The sequence below is a fragment of the Rhipicephalus sanguineus genome, chromosome 10, assembly GCF_013339695.2.
Source record: "Rhipicephalus sanguineus isolate Rsan-2018 chromosome 10, BIME_Rsan_1.4, whole genome shotgun sequence".
NCBI classification, from domain to species: Eukaryota; Metazoa; Arthropoda; class Arachnida; order Ixodida; family Ixodidae; genus Rhipicephalus; species Rhipicephalus sanguineus.
This window is the reverse complement of record NC_051185.1, coordinates 9,640,148-9,665,275: the sequence shown is the minus strand read 5'-3', so window position 1 is coordinate 9,665,275 and position 25,128 is coordinate 9,640,148. Positions and strand designations below refer to the sequence as shown.

General features: G+C 46.1%; 1 protein-coding gene across 1 annotated transcript; it reads left to right on the top strand.

The window, feature by feature from the left end:
• The first annotated feature begins 4,590 nt into the window (after positions 1-4,590).
• On the top strand, positions 4,591-22,540 carry LOC119372333 (uncharacterized). The gene is made up of 6 exons (XM_049419849.1): positions 4,591-4,722; positions 5,468-5,605; positions 8,360-8,425; positions 14,739-14,798; positions 17,643-17,723; positions 22,282-22,540. The coding sequence occupies exons 1-6, from the start codon at positions 4,591-4,593 to the stop codon at positions 22,453-22,455; spliced, it is 651 nt and encodes a 216-aa protein (XP_049275806.1). The 3' UTR covers positions 22,456-22,540.
• The last annotated feature ends 2,588 nt before the right edge of the window (positions 22,541-25,128 follow it).

The window sequence follows — 25,128 nt, the reverse complement described above, 5'->3', positions numbered from 1 at the left end:
TCAGAGTCCAGCGTGTGAAGTTCTTGTTCCAGTCGCTGTCGATGCGTGTCGTACTTCGGACAGTCGAGCAACAGATGATGCACATCCTCGTCGTCGTGGCTGCATGAACATGTTGTTCATGTTCATGTTGAACACTAAGCGCGCTTGTATTTGCTTGTTCAACATAGCTGCCACTACTTCTATGAGAAGACGTTTCACTTTCTTGTTATGACCGATACCTTTCGTAGGTATCGGTTACATGCGAAAGGTCGAGAGGTAAACTAGCTTGCTCAAATTTTTATTATTTTTTTCTTGCGAAGAAAGATGGGAACGAATATCACATATACGAAGAAGTTACGGTAGCAACACGCGTAAGCCACCGTCGTATTTCGCAATAGCTTGCAGACAGGATAGCACGCGAATATCAAATCGGCCCACAGGTTTGCCCAATTGTACCATATAACTACAGATCTTCTCGTGATTGGCTACGTTACGCAATGAAAGAAACACGATGCGATTTTGATTGCGATCGTGTAGCGCTTTATTTTTGTTAGAACCCTTTAGGGCATCTACGCTCGCTGTTGCCGATAGCTTATTTGCCCGTAGTCAGATATTATAGGTTACGAAGGTTTACTGCTGAGCCATCACGTAGTAGCAACCACGCGGGCAGAGATATTACCAGACAGGCTACTAACGTCCATCGTTCTACGTACAACCAGACTCACCCGAACTCACTCAACTGGGGACGCGGCCTACTAAGCAAATTTGTGCTGCCGCAGCACGTAGAAAGCGTTTGTAGATGGAACGCAAAGAAGTCATCATCGTTAAAGTCACTGTAGTGTATGCAAGAGCTTTTGTACACAGTGCTGAAAGCTCTGTCTCGTAACCACGAAGGTGACCTTAGATGTACAAAATTACTTAGTTTCTTCAAGCCACGCCGTGCCGGGACCGCTTAATCACGTGCCTTATCGATCAACCCGTGCCCCGCAGTCCGAAAAAAAAAAGGGGGCGATAAAGGCTGAGGCAATCCCTCGGGCTCAGTCATCATGATCGGAGAAAAGGTTTCCCGAAGCTTTACCTCGGAAGATAGAATTATAGCAATCAGTACTCGAGTAACTTTGTCATTTGGAGCCACTAGGCTAGGTTATAGTCACAGGGATGTCTGCTCAGCCGTGTTCGACTATATAAATGAATCAAAAAGATTACCGCGTCAGCTCATTTTTCACTTCGTTTCTTTCTTGGTTCCAAATCCATTTTGCCGAAATCGATTCTGCACATAACTTCGTATTCAGGTATTGATCGCCTCAAGGGCTATTATCTCTCGCATAGTTTCCATCTCCTAGCCTGACTGCTTGCTCGATTAGTATTTTCATTCATGCCCTGATTTACTTTTTTTTTAATTCACGCTTTCTCCTAACAAGCTGCGTCCTTAACGTAAACCTCCTGCCGCTCAATACTTGGCTCATCCCCCGCTAGTGGATGCGCGCAAACAAAAATGGATGATAATCATTATCATCGTCGTCGGCTGGATAACGGTTCATTGATGCTGTTAATAATAATAATAATAATAATAATAATAATAATAATAATAATAATAATAATAATAATAATAATAATAATAATAATAATAATAATAATAATAAACTGTTGCAGTTTTATGACCCAAAACCACGATAATATAAAGTGGTTCTGACGGTGAAGAAAGCTGCAGAAAGACTGGAAAATACGGAACTCTTTTAACATTTAAGCGAACTTGTGCCCGGAAAATCAAATGTAAAGGTACGAGCGTTTCGCGTCGTACCCTGATAGCGGCGAACACTGTCGTCCGCAATCGAGTAATCTGATCATAGGTTTAACGCGTTGAAGTCTTTTATACATCAGTCATCGAACATTCGAGCGTTGTCGCTGGTGCTCTCGTAAGCTCTCGAATAAACGTTACTATACTTTGCTATACTTTACTATACTTATTATAATTTCTTGTTACCAACAGTTCACACTAATTACGGCAAAAAAAAACATCTTCATTCACTGCTTTTTCACTCTGGAATGATTTACCTACATCTATCAAATCTTGTCTTTCCCTTCCAGTCTTTAAAAATGACCTTAGACATCACTATCGGTATTAAGTGTACCCACGTCATGGCTGTTGTCTAAAAGACTTTTTTTTCTTGTACTTTGAATTTCTTTTGTTGTGCTTTTTTCATATTTAACTGATCTGTATTGAAATGTTTTATCTATATGTTTTGATTTTTTTTCTAAGAATTCTGTTCATTTGCTGCTGTTAGTTATTACCTACAATGCTTGTATAATGAACCGAGGGTCCCACTACAGTTCTTTTACTTTGGGACCCTCGCCTGTATATTCGCCAATCTTGTATTACCTTTTGAAATCAATAAACTGAAACTGAAACTGAAACTATACGCGTCCTTCGCGTAATATTAACAGAATGATCTCAAATAATCGCGAGGCTTCTCAGACATTGCGGCGCGATCTGCACCGAGCGTTGCTAACAGTTTTTGTGCGTGAAATTCGAACACATCGAAATAAAGCAATAAACGCGCGTGGTGATATGATTATGAGGGACGCCGTAGTGCAGGGCTTCGGAAGTTTTAAGCATCTGGTGCTCCTTAACGTGCACCTAAATATAAGTACTTACACAAGCCCCTAGCACTTCGCCTCCATCGAAATGCTGCCGGGATCGAACCCACGGCCTTCGGGTCAGCGTTCGAGCACCATAAGCACTAGACCACCGTGGCGGGTTTATTGATGTTGTTTGGTGTTCCCTTAACGCAACGAAACGAATGATTTTAAATTCCTAATTGTATAAACGTCCTTTAGTAGTAACGAATAAATAATTAAAAAAAAAGACGGGTTACACATTAATGCCACTATCTAATTTCTCTTCAAGCTAACCTCTCTGGTCTGATTGCCCAAGTGCATAACTATTGCACTCTCTCCTGTATATATTAGCTTTTTTTCTGTTAAATCATCATTTAATATTCGAAATATTCTTTGAAATTTCACACGAACTATTCTTGGACAATCCCCCAGTGCGGGTAGGAGCCATACAAAAAAACATGGCTGATCCCTCCGTCATAGGAATCGGTATAACACGAAAGTTAAACGTGTCTTCACAGAAGTAGTGCTTATTGTGTAGTGACACGGCCGCTACATAAAAAAAAAACAGGTCGTGGTAGTGATATATGAGAGCTTGTACAATGTCTATTCGTGTTTGGCAGCTATAGCACCGTTTGACGTGGATGGACCCATGTTGACAGCATGTCTCTATCGCGACGACTAACGCCCATGATCATTATTAAACCGTTGTGGTAGCTGACGATGTGAACATATATTTGGACACAACGAATAGTGAATCCCGCGTAAGGATGATATCAACAAGCTCATAACCAACACTGGTACCCAGTATGCGCTTCTTCAAAGCGTCGTCAATTAAGGAGAGAAACGGCACGGTGTGCGCTTTCTAGCAATGGGTAGCCGACGCCTGTGCTCATGCATACATAACACACACTGCGCTTCAGCAACACGGGAGGTAGAGGTTCGTAGCCTGAGCCGCAAACGCGTGCGTTCCGCTGGCCTCTGTCTCGCAGGCGCGGCTCCCGCTCCACCAAGGCACGACATTCGCCCGTCGAAATCGCGTCCTTTCTGCAACGCATACTGCAGCAGTTTTGTTAGTCAGTGCTCTCACAACTGAAGCAGTCGGCCGCGGAGAAATCCCGTTGCTGCACGTGGAAGCTGCACTACTCCGATGAGCCGACGCACGCTAACACGAAGCCAAAGGCAAAGAACGTAACTGCGTCAAGCGTGCCTCGGCGACGCCAGCGCGGCCAGTCTACCCTCTGGTATCGAGACGCTTTAACCATTACCTCCGATATCGCGTGCAATCTCGGAGGAAACGCTAGTAAGTGTCGATCGTGAAGCATTACTTCTTTTCACACCTCACAGACGGCGGCACCGCCCCGCTCCGCCCGCCGTGAAAGAGAATGTGTGAAAGATATAAGGCGCGATCGCGCCGTGTCTGGCATCTCCCGAGTTAGCTCACTCGGTAGAGCGTCGGGCGCTTGCCGTCGCGGCCGCAACGTCGTGGGTTCGATTCCCAGCGGGGTATATTTTTCTTGGTTTTTTCTTTCTCACCCGTTGGCGTCCATTTTATAACGTCATATCCGTGACGGATGTACTTGGTGGACCCCGGCATAAAACACTTTCGTGTTAAAAGAAAATTGTCATCGTCGTCCTCATTGAAACATAACAAGAATTCCTTATTAATATTATTCTCAGTCAAAATTTGGTACTTCGGAATTCCTCCCACTAGTTGGCTGCATTCCATGTTATTGCATTATAACCTATCTTTATGGCTGTATAAACAAGTCAATCTTGAATTTTTGTTTAAGGCATACGCTACCGATTTATTCCCTATCCTTTGCCTCAACTAAAAACTGTTTCTCCTTATATTAACAGTCAGTTTCATGCCCAATCTCCCATAGGGGGTAGGAGCCAAGAATCAAGGCACACGCTAGTGAGCAAGCAACACAATGCAGCCCAAGTAAATCCACAAAGGAAGGTATACCGCAGGATCTCGCTTCTAAGGCCGCCATGCTTCCTTCGCACCACAAACCAGGAAAGGGTCGGCAGGCTGCGGTAGCCTTCACTACCTCCGTTGTAGGCGGCAGCCTACAACAGCGTCCACTGCCACCACCCCCCGTAGCCGAGAAGGAACAAGCGGTGGTAAGTGGCTGTCAGCGATCGCAGTGACGTGTAAAAGAGGCAAGATGGGTCATTATCCGCGAGTGTTGGCTCAGTGATTACTGCCTATTGGTCTGCATTGCTGGCTAATGTTTCGAGCAGAGGCCTGCCTTAGGTAGCTACCGCAATCGCTCGCGTGCTGCTATCACTGGTCACGTTCAACAGCTGGCCAACGTTGCCTAATGCTCGCTATTGTCGGCTACTGTTGGCTCTCCGTTATTAGGACAACTGAAAGGGGCCCTGCAACACATTTTGAACAGGATCCGAAAAGGCTGCCGGTAGGTAGTCGAGGTTCCTGAAAACATGTGAGCCAAACATTGTAGTGGCTACACTATACCGTTATAACAAACATTATAGCGCAGCAGGGGTCTGGGATTTACGATTAATTCTCAAAGTCAGCTAGAAGTCGCGCCCTCTTCTATCGACAAATTATGCCATAAACCCAAGTGACCGCGCCATAAACACAAGGACCACGGCCATTGGCTGATTTAACTTTCTTCACATTTACATCATAATTACTACAAATAACTTCCCCTATCATTTCCTTGGCTTTCTTGTCTGTTAGTTCTAATTAATGGTGTTGATAGCAAAGAACAAACGAGCCCTTTAACACACCCCTCATATCGTTATATATAAAAAATAATTCGCTTCTAATCGCCTGCAACGTTACGAACACGTCTGGCCACGTTTCATACGATTTCACGCAACCGCATCCCCTTATTTACAGGTGGCTGAAAAACCTGTGCCCCATCTTGCGTTGCCTGCCCCGGAACCAAAAAAGCCGAGCTCCGCCAAAACCTGGGTGAGCAAGGAGGCTGCCCAGGCGACCAAGGCAGAAGCTGTGCATGCGGCTAAACAGGATCAGGTAAAGGATGAGAACGAGGATTGTTAAGCAGTCTGAAGTGGGAAGAGGTTAAGAACAAGTGGACACGTGAGGAAGCTTAGACCTACAGCAACTTGAGTAAGGCATGCGGGCACGGAAACACAAGAAAGAACAATATTTATTTATTTATTTATTTATTTATTTATTTATTTATTTATTTATTTATTTATTTATTTATTTATTTATTTATTCAGCATTGGGCAATGCTCCCTTCTAACATTTTCCTTCCTTTATGTCGAGACTGAAGTACTTTTTCTACAGCTAAAATTACATTGACGTGAATAATTAACAAAAAACTCGTTAATTAACATTTTAATTACTGACTTGAGGGCAGTTGTTTTTCTTAGAAAGTTGTAGTGCGTGCTAATGTATGGAATACCCATTTTCTCAAAAAATTGCGAAAGTTGCACATAATTACTAGATATTCATCATCTAATTTAAGACTGGTGCCGTTACTGACCGCGCTCGGCGTCCAGGAAACGCAAACGCTTTGTTGCGTCAGACAGGAACTACCCTCGACAAGGAAGTGATGAAATTTAGATCGAGGCGCGCCGAAGCGGAACCTCTTCAGGAAAATCATCAAGCATCATGAAATACACATGTACGTACACCGCTTATTGTTTGCGTGCGATGTGTGGTGCTTGTCAGTATAAACAGGCGCGGAAATATATTTAGCACGTCTACAAGAAGAAGCGCCGCAGCGGCTACCCCTCAATATTATGCCTCACAGAAAAAGAAAATGTTGGTATCGCGTTTTTTTTTTCTTTGCATAGCGCGAAAGAAACAGATACGCACCAAACGCCACACGCAAAGGTAAGGCGCAACTGAGGTGACTTGCCGCTTTCAAAAAAGATACGGCCGCGACGCGCTTTCATTCAAATTTCGTCACTTCCGTGTCACGCGTAGTTCCGGTTTGACGTAACAGCGCGGTCGAACTTTTTGCGCACAGGGCGCGGTCAGTTTTGGTATTGACCTTAAAATTGGATTATTAATGTCGCTTATGTGCAAGTTTTGCGATTTCTAAATTTGCGCGCACTACAACATTCCAATATAAACAACTGTCCTCAAATTCAATAATTAAAAGTTAATTAATCAGTTCTTGTTATTTAGTCGCATCAGTGTAATTTCATCTGAGGCAAAGTATTTCCGCGTCGATGTGGAGTTCGTGTGCGAAAACGACAGGAGCCTTACTGTCTTAGGATTTTTATAGAAATTCTGTATTGTCAAAAAAAAAAGCACCCCTGTGTATGCAGAATACACGAGAGTACTTGTCTCCCAAATAACCACCATGACTTGCATAAAAGCGAAGCATCCTGTGCGTTTGATGCAACTGTGCATCTGGCGCAGCCTCTTGAGGACGCGTCCGTGTTGTTACATCAGCATTAGGTAAATGACAAGCGTTCTGCTTTACAACCGTGTCATTAAAAAGCTTTTTCGGCCCCTTTTTTAGGGTGATCGTGTCACGCAGTGCACTTACGAAGTTCAGAATGAACCAACTAGCCAGCACAGAAGCACTTAATGTGTATCCCCTTATTACTTCGGGTGTAGCGGCAGCTGCGTCCAAGATCGAATAATGACATACGTGAGCAGCTTAACTATGATAGCCACCGTCGCTTAATTAAGAAATTTTCCGCGCATCTCTTTTACGCATTACAGACCTTGTCAGTGTGAACCACATTTCTTTCTTTCTTTTTTTTGGCACTGGGAATCCTGACAAAACATTTATATTAGCCGTTCCAAAAAAATTTCGCTTCTAAGATTGCAGTGTGGATTGGATCTGCGTGTTTTTTATGCATCTGTTTCAAAAATATGAGTAATATTTTAGTAATAGCGATTTTTAAAAGAGCTACGACTTAGCGTTAGGTCAGGCGTCTCAAAGTCGTGGCCCTTTCGCCAGCGGCCCGGCCATCACATGACTGTCTTCGTCCTATATATATTTCTTTCTTAATAAGTATCAAGGTCGCGGGATCGAATTCCGGCCGCGGCGGCTGCATTTTCGATGGAGGCGAAAACGTTTGAGGCCCGTGTACTTAGATTTAGGTGCACGTTAAAGAACCCCAGGTGGTCGAAATTTCCGGAGCCCCCTACTACGGCGTCCCTCATAATCATATCGTGGTTTTGGGACGTTAAATCCCAGATATTATTATTATCTTAATAAGTATCATTGCGAACTACACAGACGTGTCTGGTCTCAAACATTTCTCTCGTGAGGCAGCCCGTGCGGTTACCAATGGTTGAAAGATAACCATGGAACAAAAAGTGTATATTTCAGAATCGGCGTCCAGATTTCAGTAATTCTGGAGACCAGTATTGATACGGTTCTCGAATCCCGACGTGAAATTCGAAATGATCCATATATAAGATATGGGAAAGGCCTGCTTTGAAATGGCTACCTTAGCTGACATTTTGGTCACGGCCCCCCATTCCCGTTTTAACCATCTTCACTGTTTCTCTCCTTGCGAGAGTGATATGCCGTGACTGCAGCCCGCCAGCTGGGGTGAGTTTGATACCTCTGGTCTAAATAATCAGGCTCATTTAATAGGACGCCATGCTACCATCGGACACATATTTATTTCTAATAATTTTTTTGAGGATGGCATTCCCGCAATACAGAAATAGGAGTAGCGCGGTGCATCAGCGACAGCCAGTAGAGTCTAAGAATGCGTCGCTTTAAATCTCGCACATGATCCCCTGCGTGTCGGACGCGGTTTTCATTCGACTTCGCTCTGCCTCAAGGCCCAGGGCACCACGCGTACGACGCAGTCTTCAAATGGCCGCTCCACGACGCACGCCACGGGGGAGGTGAAGACGCCCGCTGTTTGCAGCCTTCCCGCATCGCTCGCCGACACCGGCAAGATCAAGGCAGGTCGTATTTCTTTATTTAGCACAACTCGCATGTGCGGTTCACGAGCACGACGAATCTTCAGGAAGATATAAATCTCGATAGTAATAATAGGATAATAAGTCCTATTAGCACTTTCCGGCCATTGAAAATGGCGGGACAGCCTAGTTGCAACTCGACAGATTGAGATAATCTGAACTTAGCAGAAACATGACATAACACGTCATTGGTGGCGCGGGACATCACTGTCGGCCCATCTCTGGCATTAATGATGGTGGCAAAAAGGCTTCGTGACACCAGCAGGTATAAAAATGTGTGGTTGCAGAGCCTGTTTGTTTCTTGCTGTACCTGCTGTCTGCCTGCTACCAGACGCCGTCAATAAACCCCCTTTCAAAGCGATGGAGGAGCTGGGTAGTTAAATCTGGAACTCCGAAGCCGGAAGCTGCCCACTGCGCCGACAATGCCTGATCAGTCCACCGAGCATGGCACCACCCAACAAGGTACCGACCAACAAGGCACGGCGCAGTCGACGCTGGTCATCGCGCCTACCTCCCTGTGCCAACGCGATCCCCCCTTTTTCAACGGCACCGAGGACCAAGATGTGGAAGACTGGCTGCTGTTATTAGAAAAGGTGAGCGCCGCCAACAAGTGGGACGACCCCTCGAAATTCGAGTGTGTCCCATTCTATCTCAAGGACGTCGCCAGCCTGTGGTTCCACAACCACAATTCGGAATTTTCCACGTGGGCTGCTTTCAAGACCATCTTGGCAGCTGTGTTTGGTCGCCCCGCAGTACGCAAGCTCCGCGCCGAACAGCGCCCTACGCGGACGTGCACAAAAGCAGGGCGAAAACTTCACCATCTACATCGAAGATGTCATCGATCTATACAAGCGCCTGAACCCTGAGATGACTGAACAAGACAAGATCCGACATATCTTGAAAGGCATAGACGATGATGCTTTTTAAGTGTTGCTGGGCGAAGGACCCACGTACCATGTCCGAGCTTGTGACCTTGTGCCAGAGCTTCGAAGAACTTCGTAAGCAACGCGTCTCAGTTCGGAGGTCGACGACAGCAGACTACTCCTTCACCGCTACAAGGGGAATAATGCTGCGCTGCCGCGTGACGACGGCCGGAGTGTAGAACTGGGGACGTGTTGGATGGGAGAGCAAGGACACGAAGGTTGGGAGCAGGGACGCATGCGGGAGAAGGCAAGGTGGGTACGGGAACTGGAATGTGAGGGATACCCGCTTGGGCCAATAGCCATTGGCTCTGACGGGTAACAGAAAGACGGGCAATCTGAGAGTCGTGGTGGAGAGAAAAAAGAGAACGTAGTGTACGGAAGAGGCCTGTGGCAAAGAGCTTAGTGGTAGAGGTAGTGATGGGGAGGTTGCGAGCTACCTTGCAGAGGCCTAACCGAGCTGATTCGAGGGTAAGTTAGAACTAACAGGTAAGAAAGCCAAGTGCAGGGGAAATTATTTGTAGTAATTATGATGTAAATGTGAAGAAAGTAAAGTGGACGAAAAGATAACCTGCTGCCGGAGGTCGCATGTTCGGTCCCTGCCGGCGGCAAGTTGTCTTTTCGTCCACTTAACTTTCTTCACATTTACATCATAATTGCTACAAATAATTTCCCCTGTACTTTCCCTGGCTTTCTTGTATCTTAGTTCTAATTAATGTTATGTCTAGCAAACAAAAATGAGCCCTTAAAAATCCCCCTTCTTTTGTTTATTCATAGGTAGGGTCTCATTCTGACAGACTGGATGCCTTCAGGTAGTATGCGAAGGATTATTGGTCAGCTGCCAACTCGTGAAAAGGTCGCGTGCTTTGTCACGCCAGCAGGTATAAAAAGAGTGTTCCACTCTCGCTGTCATTGCTACTAGCAGCACTGACTAACACTCGTACGTTTACAAGCACACTTATACCCCAAAAAGTGGACGGGAAAATGACCGCCGCCGTAGCTCAGTGGCAGAGCATAGGACGTGATTCGAAGGTCGCAGATTCGGTCGCTGCCGGCGATAAGTTAACTTTTCGTCCACTTAACTTTCTTCCCATTTACATCATAATTACCACAAATAAGTTCCCCTATATTTCCCTTGATTTTCTTGTCTGTGACTTGTAATTACAGTTTTGTCTAGCAAAGAACAAACGAGCCCTTTAAGATACCCCTTATATCGTTCTATATCAGAAGTAATTCGCTTCTAATCGCCTGCAACGTTACGGGCGCGTCTGGCCACGTTTCATGCGATTTCATGCAACCGCATCCCGTTATTCACAGGAGGCTGAAAAACCTGTGCCCCATCTTCCGTTGCGTGCCGCGGAACCAAAACAGCCGAGCTCCGCCAAAACCTTGGCGAGCAAGGAGGCTGCCCAGGCGGCCAAGGCAGAAGCTGTGCATGCGGCTAAACAGGATCAGGTAAAGGATGAGAACGAGGATTGTTAAGTAGTCTGAAGGTGGAAGAGGTTAAGAGCAAGTGGACGCGTCAGGAAGCTTAGAACTACAGCAACTTGAGTAAGGTATGCGGGCACGGAAACACAAGAAAGAACAATATTTATTTATTTATTTATTTATTTATTTATTTATTTATTTATTTATTTATTTATTTATCATTGCGGAATGCTCCCTTCTAACCTTTTTCTTCCTTTATGTCATGGCGGAAGTACTTTTTCCACAGCTAAAATTACGTTGACGTGACTAACAAAAACACGTTAATTAACTTCTTAATTATTGACCTGAGGGCAGTTGTTTATCTTAGAAAGTTGTAGTACGTGCTAATGTGTGGAATACCCTTTTTTTTACAGCGAAAGCCGTTATGAGATCATTTCACCGGCCGTTTTTGGCGCCGTAGTTGTCCGCCGCCGCCGCCGCCGGTGTCCGTAACCAGTATCGCTCGAAATAAGAAAAAAACTAAATAAGAAAAAAATTTCAGGATGGAACGAGGTTCGAACCTGGGCCCTCTGCGTGGGAGGCCAGTATTCAACCTCTGAGCCATGCCGGTGCTTGAACTGCTTTGCAAAAAGGTCCTATACAGGCTTCATGTCGGGAAGGAACCACATTAGCATATGCAATATAGCGTGGTAGAAGAGTAAAATAAGCACCAAGCGTCGTACAACGCGAATTCTGTAATCAGGCGTCACACAATGCGAATTGCGCAACGAGTAGGTTGTTGAATGCTTCCAACCCATTACAAAGGGCTCTGCCATAATTCTTCGTCGTCATCAGGCACAGCATCAACAATGTGCGCATAATGCCTTACATGTGTTTAGCAGGTACCACGGCTCTCCGTAGAATGACGAAAAATTGCACAGTGTCTGCTGCCCTACTTATCAAAAACTACAATTATTTATAGCGTAGTGGGTTCCTCGCAAGTGCACTTGTATTGGTTGCCAAGGAAGCCCATAAGCGCATATTGCATTTTCTCGGGGTCTCAGTAAAATTACAATGATTTAGAGCGTAGTGGGTTCCTCGCAAGTGCACTTGTATTGGTTGCCATGGAAGCCCATAAGCGCATGATCCATTTCCTCGGGGTCTCAGTAAAATTACAATGATTTATAGCGTAGTGGGTTCCTCGCAAGTGCACTTGTATTGGTTGCCAAGTAAGCCCATAAGCGCATGATCCATTTCCTCGGGGTCTCAGTAAAGGTCTTCGCCCCCCTCTTTCCCACGTCAACGTATGTTATACAGCATGACGGGAGAGGGAAATAGCGACCGGGCGTCACCCAATGCTAATTGCATAACTGGTGGGCCATTTAAAGCTTCCAACCCATTATAAAGGACTGAGCCATAATTCTTCATCGTCATCAGTCGTCGCGTCAACAAAGTGCACATAATTCCTTACAGAGGTGTAGCTGGTGCCTCGCTTCTCCGCAGAATGACGAATAATGTCTCAGTAGGTGCTTCCGAACTTTACAAAAATTGTGATTTATGGCCTAGTCGGTACCATTCTAGTGTACTTCTATTGTAGCCCCAAGAGAGCTTACAGCGGGCTCTAGAAACGCTGCTCTTCCAGCTTTCGCTGTGACTGTGCTGCAATTTCAGCGCAGGCCTGGCGTTTTTTTAAATCGCCAGAGTTGCACGTAATTACTAGATGTTCATCATCTAAGTTAAGACTGATGCCGATACTGACCGCGCCCGGCGTGCACGAAACGCAACCGCTCTGTTACGTCACACCGGAACTACCCTCGACAAGGAAGTGATGAAATTTAGGTCAAGGCGCGCCGAAGCGGAATCTCTTCAGAAAAATCAGCGAGCATTATTTGGACGAAATATCTGCGAGTTTCTTTCTTAAGCTATATAAACAGGCGCAGAAATCTATTTCGCTTGTTTACAAGAAGCGCCGCAGCGGCTACCCTGAGTTTTATGCCTCACAGAGAAAGAAAAAGTTGGTAGCGCGTTTTTTTTTTTTTTTTTTGCATAGCTCGAAAGAAACAGATAAGCACAAAACGCCACACGTAAAGGTGAGGCGTTCCTCGTGAGGTGGCTTGCCGCTTTCATAATGATATGGTCGCGACGCGCTTTTATTCAAATTTCGTCGCTCCCGCGTCACGTGTAGTTCCAGTCTTACGTAACAGAGCGGTTGCGTTTTTTTGCTCACAGGGCGCGGTCAGTTTCGTTCGGTATTGACCTTAAATTTGGATGATGAATGACGCTTACGTGCAACTTTTGCGATTTATAAAAATGAGTGTGCCATAAATTGACATGCACTACGACCTTCTAATATAAACAACTGACCTCAAGTAAATAATTAAAAGTTAATTAACGAGCTTTCGTTAATTAGTCGCATCACTGTCGTTTTAACTGAGGCAAAGTATTTCCGCCTCGACGTGGAGTTCGTGGGCGAAAACGACAGAAGCTTTACTGCAATAGGATTCTCATAAAGAAATCTGTGTTGTCTAAAAAAGAAAACACCCCTGTATATGCAGAATACACATGAGTACTTGTCTCCCAAATAACCACCATGACTTGCATAAAAGCGAAGCATCCTGTGCGTTTGATGCAACTGTGCATCTGGCGCAGCCTCTTGAAGACGCGTCCGTGTTGTTACATCAGCATAAGGTAAATGACAAGCGTTCTGCTTTACAACCGTGTCATTAAAAAGCTTTTACTGCCCGTTTTTTAGGGTGATCGTGTCGCGCAGTGTGCTTACAAAGTTCAGAATGAGCCAACTAGCCAGCACAGAAGTACTTAATGTGTATCCCCTTATTACTTCGGGTGTAGCGGCAGCTGCGTCCAAGATCGAATAATGACACACGTGAGCAGCTTAACTATGCTGGCCACCGTCGCTTACTTGTGAAATTTTCCACGCATCTTTTATACGCATTGCAGACCTTGCAAGTGGGAACCACATTTCTTTCTTTCTTTTTTTTTTTTGGCACTGGGAATCCTGACAAAACATTTTAATTTACCGTTCCAACAAAGTTTCGCTTCTAAGATTCCAGTGTGGATTGGATCTGCGCGTTTTTTATGCATCTGTTTCAAAAATATAAAAAGTAATATTTTTGTAACAGCGACTTTTAAAAGAGCTGCGACTTAGCGTTAGTTTAGGGGTCTCAAACACGCGGCCCTTTCGCCAGCGGCCCGGCCGGCGCATGATTATCTTCGTCCTATATATATATTTTTTTCTCAATAAGTATGATCGTGAGCTACACAGACGTGACTGGTCTCAAGCATTCTTTTTTTCGTGAGGCACCCCGTGCAGTCACTAAATGTGGAAACATAACCGTGGAACAAAGCCTATATACTTCAGAATCGGCGTCCAGATTTCAGTCGTTCTGAAGAACAGTATTGATACGGTTCTCCAATGCTGACGGGAAATTCCAAATGATCCATATATAAGATATGGGAAAGGCCTGCTTTCAAAAGGCTACGTTAGTTGACATTTTGGTCACGACGCCCCATTCCCGTTCTAACCATCTTCACTGTTTCGGCCCTTGTGAATGTGGTATGCCGTGACTGCGGCCCGCCAGCTGGGGTGTTTGATACCTCTGTTCTAAATAATCAGGCTCATATAATAGGAGGCCATGCTACCATCGGACGCATAATAATTTCTCGTAATTTTTGGGGGGATGCCATTCTCGCAGTACATAAATAGAAGTAGCAGGGGGATCAGCGACCGGCCAGCGGATTCTAAGAAGGCGTCGCTTTAAATCTCGCACGTGATTCCCTGCGTGATGGACGCGGTTTTCATTCGACTTCGCTGTGCCTCAAAGGTCCAGGGCCCCTCGCGTGCGACGCAGTCTTCAAATGGCCGCCCCACGACGCACGCCAAGGGGGAGGTGAAGACGCCTGTTGTTTCCAGCCTTCCCGCATCGCTCGTCGAAGCCGGCAAGATCAAGGCAGGTCGTATTTCTTTATTCGGCACAACTCGCATGTGCGTTACACGAGCACGACGAATCTTTAGGAAGATATTAAATCTCGATAGTAATGGTAAGATAACAAGTCCTATTAGCACTCGCCAGCAATTATAAATAGCGGGACAGTCTATTTGCAACTCGACAGATTGGGATCATGTGAACTTAGCAGAAACGTGACATAACACGTCGTTGGTAGCGCGGCACGTCACTGTCGTCCCATCTTTGGCATTAACGATGCTGGAAAAAAGACTAACAGGGTCCCTTATGCATTCGCCTAAGACGACTGGAAGGCGAAAGACATCTTTTTTTTGGTCAGTCGATGTACTCATCATCACCGCCCTTTCCCGAAAACTTTCTGCACGTAACGTGGTTTTGCACTGCCTCCGTGATCAGTGACCAAGCGAGGATGTCACGTGATGACGTATGGCGTCATAGTGTGCTGTCACATTATGTTACGTGCAGTGACGTCATCATGACGTCTCAGATTTTGGCGACCTGTGATGTCATAATGACGTCATGTGGTGACGCCATCGCATGTTTTTGCATCACTCGTGTTGGAGACGCCGATGGTCAATTTTCGCCTTTGATGACGCATCTAAGGCTCTCGCCTTAACAGTGATAATCGGGATTCGGCACGGCGCAGATTACTGGCGAACCAGGCACTGACTCTGGCACAATAGCGACACTTACGGAACGCCAGGCAAAACCCTGCCTTTGATTCGAACTGTATACTGCGGCGGTACGACGTCACACGCGATGCTTCTACTTGGATGAGCTGGCCCTGAGCTGTTGAGGTACGAATAAACTCTCCCACGACTGGCACTTCTAAAGAAAAAAACATGGCGGACATAAAGATGACTGTGTGGTTATGGTAGCGAAAGAGCATGCGCATTGAGAAAAGCAGGCCTCTCACGAGTCTCTGGTGTCGCTCAGCATATTCCTCGTCCTTTGTAAGTAAATGTAGAAGTAGTATGGTAAGTTGGGCGAGTTGGAGTTCATATTTAATGAATCTGCGCGTAACTAAACAAAGGACGAGGCAAGAACTGCACAGGACATGCGCTGAAGTCACAACTGAAGTTTGTTTGAAAAAAAAACATGGCTCATCCCTTCGTCATAGGAATCGGTATAACACGAAAGTGAAACTGCAGAATAAGCTGTATTGGGCGTGGGCGGCGCACAGTCTTATCGCAAGATGCTAAAATAATCAGGAAGGTTCTCAGACACCCGGGAGCGGTTTGCGCGAGGCAGTGGTTGTACGTGTAACGGACCGGTTAGATCAAAATATAAAAAGAAGAGTGCGTGGCAACATATATTGTAAATGTTTTTTAACTTCTCTTGCGAGTTTAGAGCATACCCTGTGCACTCCTCGGCCTTCGTTTAGTTATGCGCTGTTTCATCAAAAATAAATGTAGGAGAAAGCTTAAACATTTGCTGGAACTGCATGCGGCACAGCAAGAGAAGTGAAATTGCGGAAGTAACGTTTTCGTACCTCGTCTCCAGCTGCGCCGCCGTTTTGGTATTATGCACAAACTAGCCCATCAACGCGTAAACTTAAGAGTGGCTGAACATAAACGTTGGCAGTATTGCATCTTAATAAATGGACACTGAAGAGCGAAGCGATATTTCTCGTAATAGTAAACAACATTTTCACGATACCAAAAACGCCATGCTTACCGCGAGAAGACTCTTGGTAAGCGAGAAAACGCGCATAAATAAAATGTGTGTGGCGACGCCACCTTGAGGTTTCCACACCAATCGCCATGACGTCACATATTTTGACGGCGCCTACTAGGGCCTACGTAGTTTCTAATCGGTAAAGATAAAGTACATTGTCCTCTGAGGGGGCGATAGACTTCACACACCAAGTGTGAACAAATTTTGTTGAGCCAATAGCGTCAAAATTGTGGGGTCTGAGCGATAAACGCCGCCGCCCTCGGAACACACGGACACAGTTCACGCAGTCGGGCAACAAAAAATGGACGTTTATTAAGCACTTCTTTAATATATGGCGAGCTCGCCGGCCGAATTAGCAAACGTAACACGCTAACAATGAATACTGGGAAACATACCACACAATCAAGGCAATGTGAGCCATACAATACAATATGACATAAGACATAGATAAGACATAAAATAAGACAACATAATACAATACAAATGCGGCGCCACAGATGCACGACTCACCACGAGGGTCCGAGGGAAGCGAGCTGCGGTACCGTCTCCCACGGACCCCAGCGTGGCCGTCGTCCACCCGCGCGCGCTGCCACACCCCAAAAGAGAGACTCACTCCTGTTTCTACGCGCCGGCCTAAATTCGCAGCGGCGATGCCGGCGCCACCGCGCTAAACTCGGGTTACAGCAAAGCGCATCTAGCGCATCCCTGACCTTGGACGAACGTGTCCACTTACGCCAAGCACGTGCGTTCCAAACACAGCGGCCGCACCCAAGTTACGGCAGCCGCCAATACAGGGGTGATATAGCACCCCCACAAAATGCAGTACACATGCAAATCCCTGACGTCACGCGTGAAGATTTCGGCGCGAAATTTAAAAATGGAATTTTGACCTTAATTTTCTCCTCTATAATAAATCCATGATGGTGTAATTAACGACATTAGTGTTGTCAGAGTACAATTTATCAATCTAAACCGATTCATTGTTTGTCTTTAGTGTTCCTTTAAGTTTACAACGCGAGTATGGGCAGAAGGAATACAAACAAGTGTCACACGCATGTCACTCTAATGCACCGAAATTTAGACGTACACACTGACTTCGACAAACACTGATTTATTGTTTCTGCTGTAACTTTGTTTTGCCTCCGCCCGTAGCTCTCGGAACCTACCTTCACTTGGACGCGTTCAATCGGGACGCGCAAGTCGTACTATTTCCCGGACCCACCACTGCCGAAGGTACGCTGTGCTTTTGTTGTACAAGAATGTACGACTTTGTAGATTATAGACGAAGTTCGCCTTAAAGACATTCGCCACAACGTTTTCCTTTTGTGATGTGTATTTGCTAAAAACTCTTCTCCCTTCTGTCTCTTACTTTTTTTTACTTTTTTTTTTCGCTGGAAAGCTGAGCCTGCCTCGTCATTACGTGAGAGCGCGCATTCGAAATGGAGACACACGGAAGAACGCAAAACAGTGGCTCGTACCAATTGATAAAGACGTATCTTTTAACAGCGAATCTGTTTTAGCTCTCCGTAGTTTGTGAGGTGTTATCAGAACTCTTCAGTTAGGTATAAGCCACATGAATTGGGCATACCCCGCTACCGTGTACGTACAGCAAGTGCGAGTGTCAAACGAAAACGAACACGGGAAAAAGAGAGAGAGAGACAAAGATATATATAGAAAGAAAGAGAGGAAGGGAGAGAGGGAAAACAATAGAAATATGCAGAGAAAAACAGAAATAATGAGCATAAGACATCAAAAGATCAAAAGACAGAAAAACATAGACAGAGAAAAGAAAGTGATAGGAGGAGGAAGAGAAAAATTGAGAGAAGTAAAGGGGATAAAGACATTAAAAGTAGAGAGACAGAAAAAAACATAGAGAGAGAAAAAAAAAGAAACGAACACGAAAAAGAGACAGAAATACAGAGAACAAGACTGAAAGAGAAAGAGAAACAGAGAGAAACAGAGAGGAACAGGTAGAAAGAAAGATAGAAAGACAGAGAAGTACAGAAAGAGAGAAGAAGACATACAAAGGAACCGACACAAAAAGGAATAGAAAAACAAACAGCAAGACAGAAACAGCAAGAGAAGAAAGAGAAATAAAGCTAGAAAGAGCGAGAAAGAGAAAGAAAATTTTGCAGTGGCTTAGCTCGGCATTGCCAGGATATACGTAGCGTTAGCAAAGGTTCAGCTGATTATTCTGAGCTTTCCAGATTCTCTAGGATTAGCTTGATTGTCATGCTTACTGCTGCTCCAATGACATACACGTATTATGTGGCACATGCATATTTATTTTAGGGGCGAAGCTCCTTAAGGCGGCACCCGTTCGTCCCTCGTAGTCGTAGTCGTAGTGCGTAACCAGTCTTACGCTTTGACCTCCAAGGTGGTGCCGGTGGGAGATTTTTCCTGTGCGTTGTTGAACAATAAAAATCACAGCATATCCACGGGGTGAATGATGATGAGTGGGGCGAAGCTACGGAGGGAATCATCTGTAAACCGTGAAACTCTTCCGTGAAATGCGCCCAGTACATAATATAAAGAGTGTGAAACATCGTGTATATATTAAACATCAAAATTTTATTGTACTGTTGGTTTACGTGGTCCCTTCATTATCACTTGTGATCGGTGAAATGCAAGGAAGAAGTCCGCTCCCGAGCGAAAGAGCGCCAAGAGCGACCGCATTCCCCGCTCGCCCTGTGCGAATTAAAGGCAAGGCTAGAGGGAAGACAGGACGCGCGTTCCACGACGCGAGGTCGGTAGCATGCCCAACGAAAGCCAACGGAACGCGATCGTGCAAGTGCTCCGGCTTCGCATCGCCTCATGGTTCCATTTAGCGTCCCAAAACCAAATATATTGCTCAAGGTGTGCCTTGCGTTTTTCGTAGAAATAATTTCTTTATCATGTACATTAAGACGAAAAGTTGAAAGCTCACTAGAGTGTATCGCCCGCAAAGTATGTCTTTTAGTGTGATTTAACTCTCGTACGGCAGGGTCCTCGCGCCGTTGCCGGTCCACCTCGCCCGTTGACGATCGGGCGAGGTGGCTACATACAACTACTACTACTACACTTTAAGAAAAACATCTGGCGTTCTTTCGTTCTGCTTTTACAAAACATCTGGCGTCTTTCGTTGGTTTATTTCATCAATCAACGGCGTTTTGAGCAAAATTTTTATTGTTTAATCACGCACAGGAGAAATCTCACCAGGCACTACCTTGGAGGTAAACAATGGCTGCTAATGGGAATGAGAGACAGAAGAAGTCGGCTTTTAGCTAACACTTACACTTCTACTTCTACTAACGTTTCCTACTGGAACATGCCAATGGCTGCTAATGGGGAATGAGAGACAGAAGAATTCGGCTTTTAGTTAACGCGCACGCTGCGAATTTTTTATTGTTCAACAACGCACAGGAGAAATCTCCCACCGGCACCACCTTGGAGGTCAAAGCGTAAGACTTGTTACGGACTACTACGATGACGACTACGAGGGACGAACGGGTGCCGCCTTAAGGAGCTTCGCCCCTAAAAAATTCGCAGCGTTAGCTAAAAGCCGACTTCTTCTGTCTCTCATTCCCATTAGCAGCCATTCTTTACCTCCAAGGTAGTGCCTGGTGAGATTTCTCCTGTGCGTGATTAAACAATAAAAATTTTGTTCAAAACGCCGTTGATTGATGAAATAAACCAACGAAAGACGCCAGATGTTTTGTAAAAGCAAAACGAAAGAACGCCAGATGTTTCTAAAGCAAAACGAAAAGACGCCAGCTGCTTAACGAAAGACGCCAGATGTTTTCTAAAGCAATAGTTATCTAAACAATGAAAATTCACAGCGTACATGTAAAATTAAAGTGAGCTGCAAGTCGTCATAACTCATCGAACCTTTAGTATAAACGCGCCCGATCTCACGTCGGTGATGATGTACTGAGCAGAATTCACGGAAGATTCACTGTTTACCGATGAACCTCCGCAGCTTCGCCCACTCATCATCATTCACTCCGTGGATATGCTGTGATTTTTGCTCAAGGTCAGGTTGCTACTTCATTCTTCGTACGCTGAACCGCTAATTGTCAGGCAACTACTTCGGGATCCGATAAGCTTCTCGGCTCTTCTGCGCCGTTGAGCAGTATTTGCGCTCTCCTTCTCCGTGGCGTTACCCACCTGCAAACGCCAGTCAGAGACGCTATCAAGCGGCGCCAGCGCATGTCAGACGGCGACTGCACAGCGAAGGCAAATAGCTGCGCGCGTCATGGCTATGACGTCATCCCTCTCGAATGCGCAGAGCAGCAGCGGCGAGTCGCGCGCGCCGGCGCCAGTCTGTCTGCCCGGCTACGACGCCACTCCTCCCGCTCTCCGCCACCGGCAGCGGCAAGCCGCGCGCGGCGGTGGCGGAGAGCGTGTGAGATGCCGGCTCCGCACTGATCCTCGCGCATGCGCACCACGGCTTATGAGGAACCACGCGAAATCGGCTGTGGCTTGCAAGTGTAGCTAACGCTACAAAAAGGATAGAGTAAGAAATAAATAGAAAGAAGCAGATAAGAAAAAGACAGAAAGAGAGAGAGGGAAATAGAAGGAAAAAAAAAGAAACAAGGAAGGCCACCCAGCGGCGCTCTTTCTTCTGCTTTGGCACTTGTAGGGCGGAGTTGCAATATTTTTTTAGACCACTCCGCATAGCACCTTGCTGTAATCGCCACATATGTATTAACGCCTCGTGTCGTTCCTCAGGTTCAGTTTTAACCAATGTGTGACGCATGTGTCTGAGTTATATCTCCGCGTATTGACGCATGCGTGGTATTGTATCTGTGAATTTCCTTCCGATTTCTTGATTAAACTTTTGTTGAATGGAGCGCTTGTGTTGTGTTTTCTGTTTCTCCGTGTCGAGTGCGCGCTCTCCGCTCTCCGGTAAGGATGAGTCCGTACCAACTTGCTCAGTTTCCTGCTTTGCTCTGAGCCTGTTCCCTCGTGGGCTGCAGAAAATAGCAGCATACACTTTCGGTTTCCTAGCAGCTCACGTATAACTTAGCGGTTAAGGTGTTGCACAACTGAGCTCGAGGACGCGGGTTCGCTTCCCGACTACCGCGGCCGTACTTCCGTGGGCATGGAATGCTAGCGCACTGACTTACATAGTTTAGATGCGCGTAAAAGAGCCCTGGGTATCCAAAATTAATCGGGGGCCCTTCGGTATACATCCTGCCTTGTAATCATACCGTAGTTTTGGCTTTTATGATTCCGGGATTTTATTTTAATGTAAAGATGTTTATTGCTCAGTGCTTATTGCGCTAATGGGTATAGATCTGCAACGCTTGACTATGGAACGTCGCTCGTGCTCCGAGTCCTAGCCCTGCTCGGACAGTGCGCTGCTGAAAACCCGCCGCGGTTGTCTAGTGGTTATGGCGCTCGACCGACTGCTGACTCGAAGGATGTGGGATCGAATCCCGGCCGTGGCGGCCGCATTTGGATAGAGGCTTAATGCTAGAAGCCCGTGGGGCTGATTTGGGTGCACGTTAAAGAACCCCAGGTGATGGAAATTTCGGGAGCCGTTCACTACGGCGTCCCTCATAATCATATCATGGTTTTGGGACGTTAAACACCAGCAGTTATTATTAATATTCATCAGTAAAGTTTTCGTCCACCACCTAGGGCCAACCACCAGAGCAGGGCCAATGCCACCTAGAAAAAAAATTTCTAGAGGGCGCTGGCAGGGCACGGACTACGAGCACGAGCCGCGTCCCAGAGCCAAGCGCTGGATATCTTGACCCACTAGCGTTCCTCTTAGCTGCATTCCTCACAATACCCGCTTACGCAGGAGGTGCACTTCGCCATGGCTCTGCTCGTGCTGGCCATCTTGAGCGTGGCCCTACTCCTCGCCTACGATGTGTACCACTCCTTCGAACACATGCCTCGTAGATCGAACGTTACGGCCAGCAGTCTTTCGCCGACGACCACTGAACCGATACCGACGCCAGTATTCATGCGATAGCCTCTCGAGACGCCTTCCATGTGAAGCTACCACTCGCAAAAAGAAAACTACGTTTCTGCTCGTCTCACTTAACATAGCACCGTTAAGAGGCACATGTCTCATGTCGTCGCTTGGCGTCGCCGTAGCCTCCGCGATTGGCACCACGGCACGCTGCTGGTGCCAATCACGGAGGCCACGGCGTCACGCTCAAAGTACCAAAATAGGTCAAATGAGGGCGCTACAAGCCAAATCAATACTAAAATAGGTAACGAGAGAGCGCCACTGCATCACAACTGAAGCTTTCCTTTCTCTCCATGGACACTGAATAGGCTGCCCGTTTGGAACGCCAACGCGCGCTTTCCCGTGAACGCCAGCGTCGCGTAAGGGGTAATCTGTCTGTCCGAGCCAGCGAAGCGATCGCGAAACGCCAGCGCCGGATGTTAAACGCAGATCTACTGAAGAGAGAAGCGGAGGCGAAACGCCGGCGAATGCGAGGTAACCCTGAGTTTCGGAAGACTCAGACGCAAGCCGAGAGCCAACAAAGATAGGAGAACCCGCAGCTTCGACTGAGACCAAGATAAACAGAAGCTAATCGTCAGCAAAGGCAGGCGAATTGTCAGCTCTGCTCCGCAGATCGCGCAGTTTTCACGGTGTGGAACTGGCGCGTTTTCTTTAATTTATTTTTTGATGGGCGTCCTTATGCGTGGTCTCATAGCAATAAAGCATAGCACAGGACATTTAAACGCTCAATGTAAAAGCGGTGTTCCAGCGATATGGCTTTATGAATTGGGGCCGCGTTCGCCACATGTGGGAAGAGGAACGCGTGCGCATTGTCGAGACTTGCGCTAGATTCGTTCGCATCAAGTAAGACACGTTCTACCGGTCAGAACGTAATTTAAAGGGTCCCTGGAACGCGTTTCCATGTAACTATCCAATGGCTTTATTAAAGGAGTTTATTGCCTCACGAATCTAGCGCCGCAAGAAATTTTAGAATCAGTCAAATACGAGCGAAGTTAGATTTGTCGAAACCGGTAACTACTTGCTCTCTTCTCTCGCCCCGACGACAGCGCTGGAAGCTAAGCAGGTAGGGATGGCACGGGGAAAAGAAGTTACGTCACGCGTGCGTCATGACCTTGAGCACATTTTTTTTTTCTTCGAGCCTTAGATGCCTCAAAAAATGCGAAAATTGCCCGGCGTCCCGCCACGACGTCTCTCGTTGACGACCGCACGAGTGATGCAAAAAAATCATCATCACGTGTTGGCGTCTCCATAAGACGTCGTCATGATTTCACAGTGCGCTGTAATGTGTGAGGCCATTATCGCGTCATTGTGACGTCACATGATGACGTCATCACACGCATCTTAGCTTGGTCAATGGTGGGTCCGTCACGGAGGCAGTGCAAAACCACATTAGGTTTACAAAGCTTTCGAAGGGTGGCGGCGCAGGAACAATACATCGACCGACAAGAAAAAGATGGCTTTCGCCTTCCAGTCGTCTTAGGGGTGTGCATAAGGGACATTGAGATTTAATTTTTTTTAAATTGGACCGAGTAATAAGTGAAAAATGTTTTCTACCTTAAAAATAAACAAAAATAATTATGCGACTGTTAGTGCATTGTTTTAAATAATCCAGCGTTTCGTTGTTCTCTTAATCTGTTTTCTTTTTCTATTTGCAGCCTGTCATGGCGCCTCACACGAAGCCTATCATGTCGCCTTGTGCACGGCTTCCACGATCATTTACAATCCCGAAATCCGACAATGATGTCATTGTCGGCTTTCGGGATTCTTCGGAACTTTCGGAAAATATTCGCTTCAGCGCAACACAAAGTTCCGCAAGTCGATTTTTCACTCGGGACGTGACGAGGCGCGAGAAAGACGTCGAGTCAGAATAGACAAAAACAGAGCACGATTCGCACGTCGACCTGTGCGCTTTATATTATGCGTCGTCCTCATTTTCACGCCTTTTCACGTCATATTTTAATTGCCGAACTACTTGCGTACCCTCCGCGGCGTTGCACAGTGTACCTTTCCAGCCAACACAGGCTGTGCTTGCCAGTAAAAGGCTAGAAAAACGCTGTGAGCGTCGAAAGCGGAGTAAACGCGCTCTCACTTCGATCAGGGTTGTCGCTCACAGCTGTCGCTGTTTGCATGACGCATACTGTCATTTTTAATTTCGAGCCCTGTGGCGAACCACAAGCTATCAGTTATCGACCTGTTTACGCCCAACTCTACACCATCTGCCAATTTCGCCTCCTAACGGCGCGCTGAACAAACAAGTAAGCCACGCTTCTTAATTGTGCGATCTTCATGTGACTTTGAAGCAGTTTGTTTCTCCCTTATGTTAGCGCATTTATTTTATCATAATAAGCCTAGAAAAAGTTCACCGACTCGTGCAAAAACGCTTCTTACCTTCAAATATTCCAAATGCCAACCTGCATCGATGCCTTTCGATCGGAAACAAACAGCATCATCATCAACAACGAAAAAAAGGAACTCTAGCTCTGAGCAAAGTGCGCAATGCCTATTCATATACATAAACAAATTCTATAAAACAGCTCCACAACCGATGTCAATTAGAACTGCTGTATTAGAAAGTGAAATTCTCATCAGTGCAGGAAGCAGTATATTTAGTGAGGGCGTGAAAGCGTTTACAAAATTAATTAGTGCCAAGTAATCATTTCGTCGTTTTGTTAC

What these genes read in the sequence shown, in the direction of transcription:
- LOC119372333 (XM_049419849.1), top strand. Translation starts at nt 4,591, where the DNA reads ATGCTTCCTTCGCACCACAAACCAGGAAAGGGTCGGCAGGCTGCGGTA. An exon ending in ATGCGGCTAAACAGGATCAG is followed by an intron (nt 5,606 to 8,359) that starts GTAAAGGATGAG and finishes CTCTGCCTCAAG; the next exon opens with GCCCAGGGCACCACGCGTAC. An exon ending in CGACGCACGCCACGGGGGAG is followed by an intron (nt 8,426 to 14,738) that starts GTGAAGACGCCC and finishes GCCAAGGGGGAG; the next exon opens with GTGAAGACGCCTGTTGTTTC.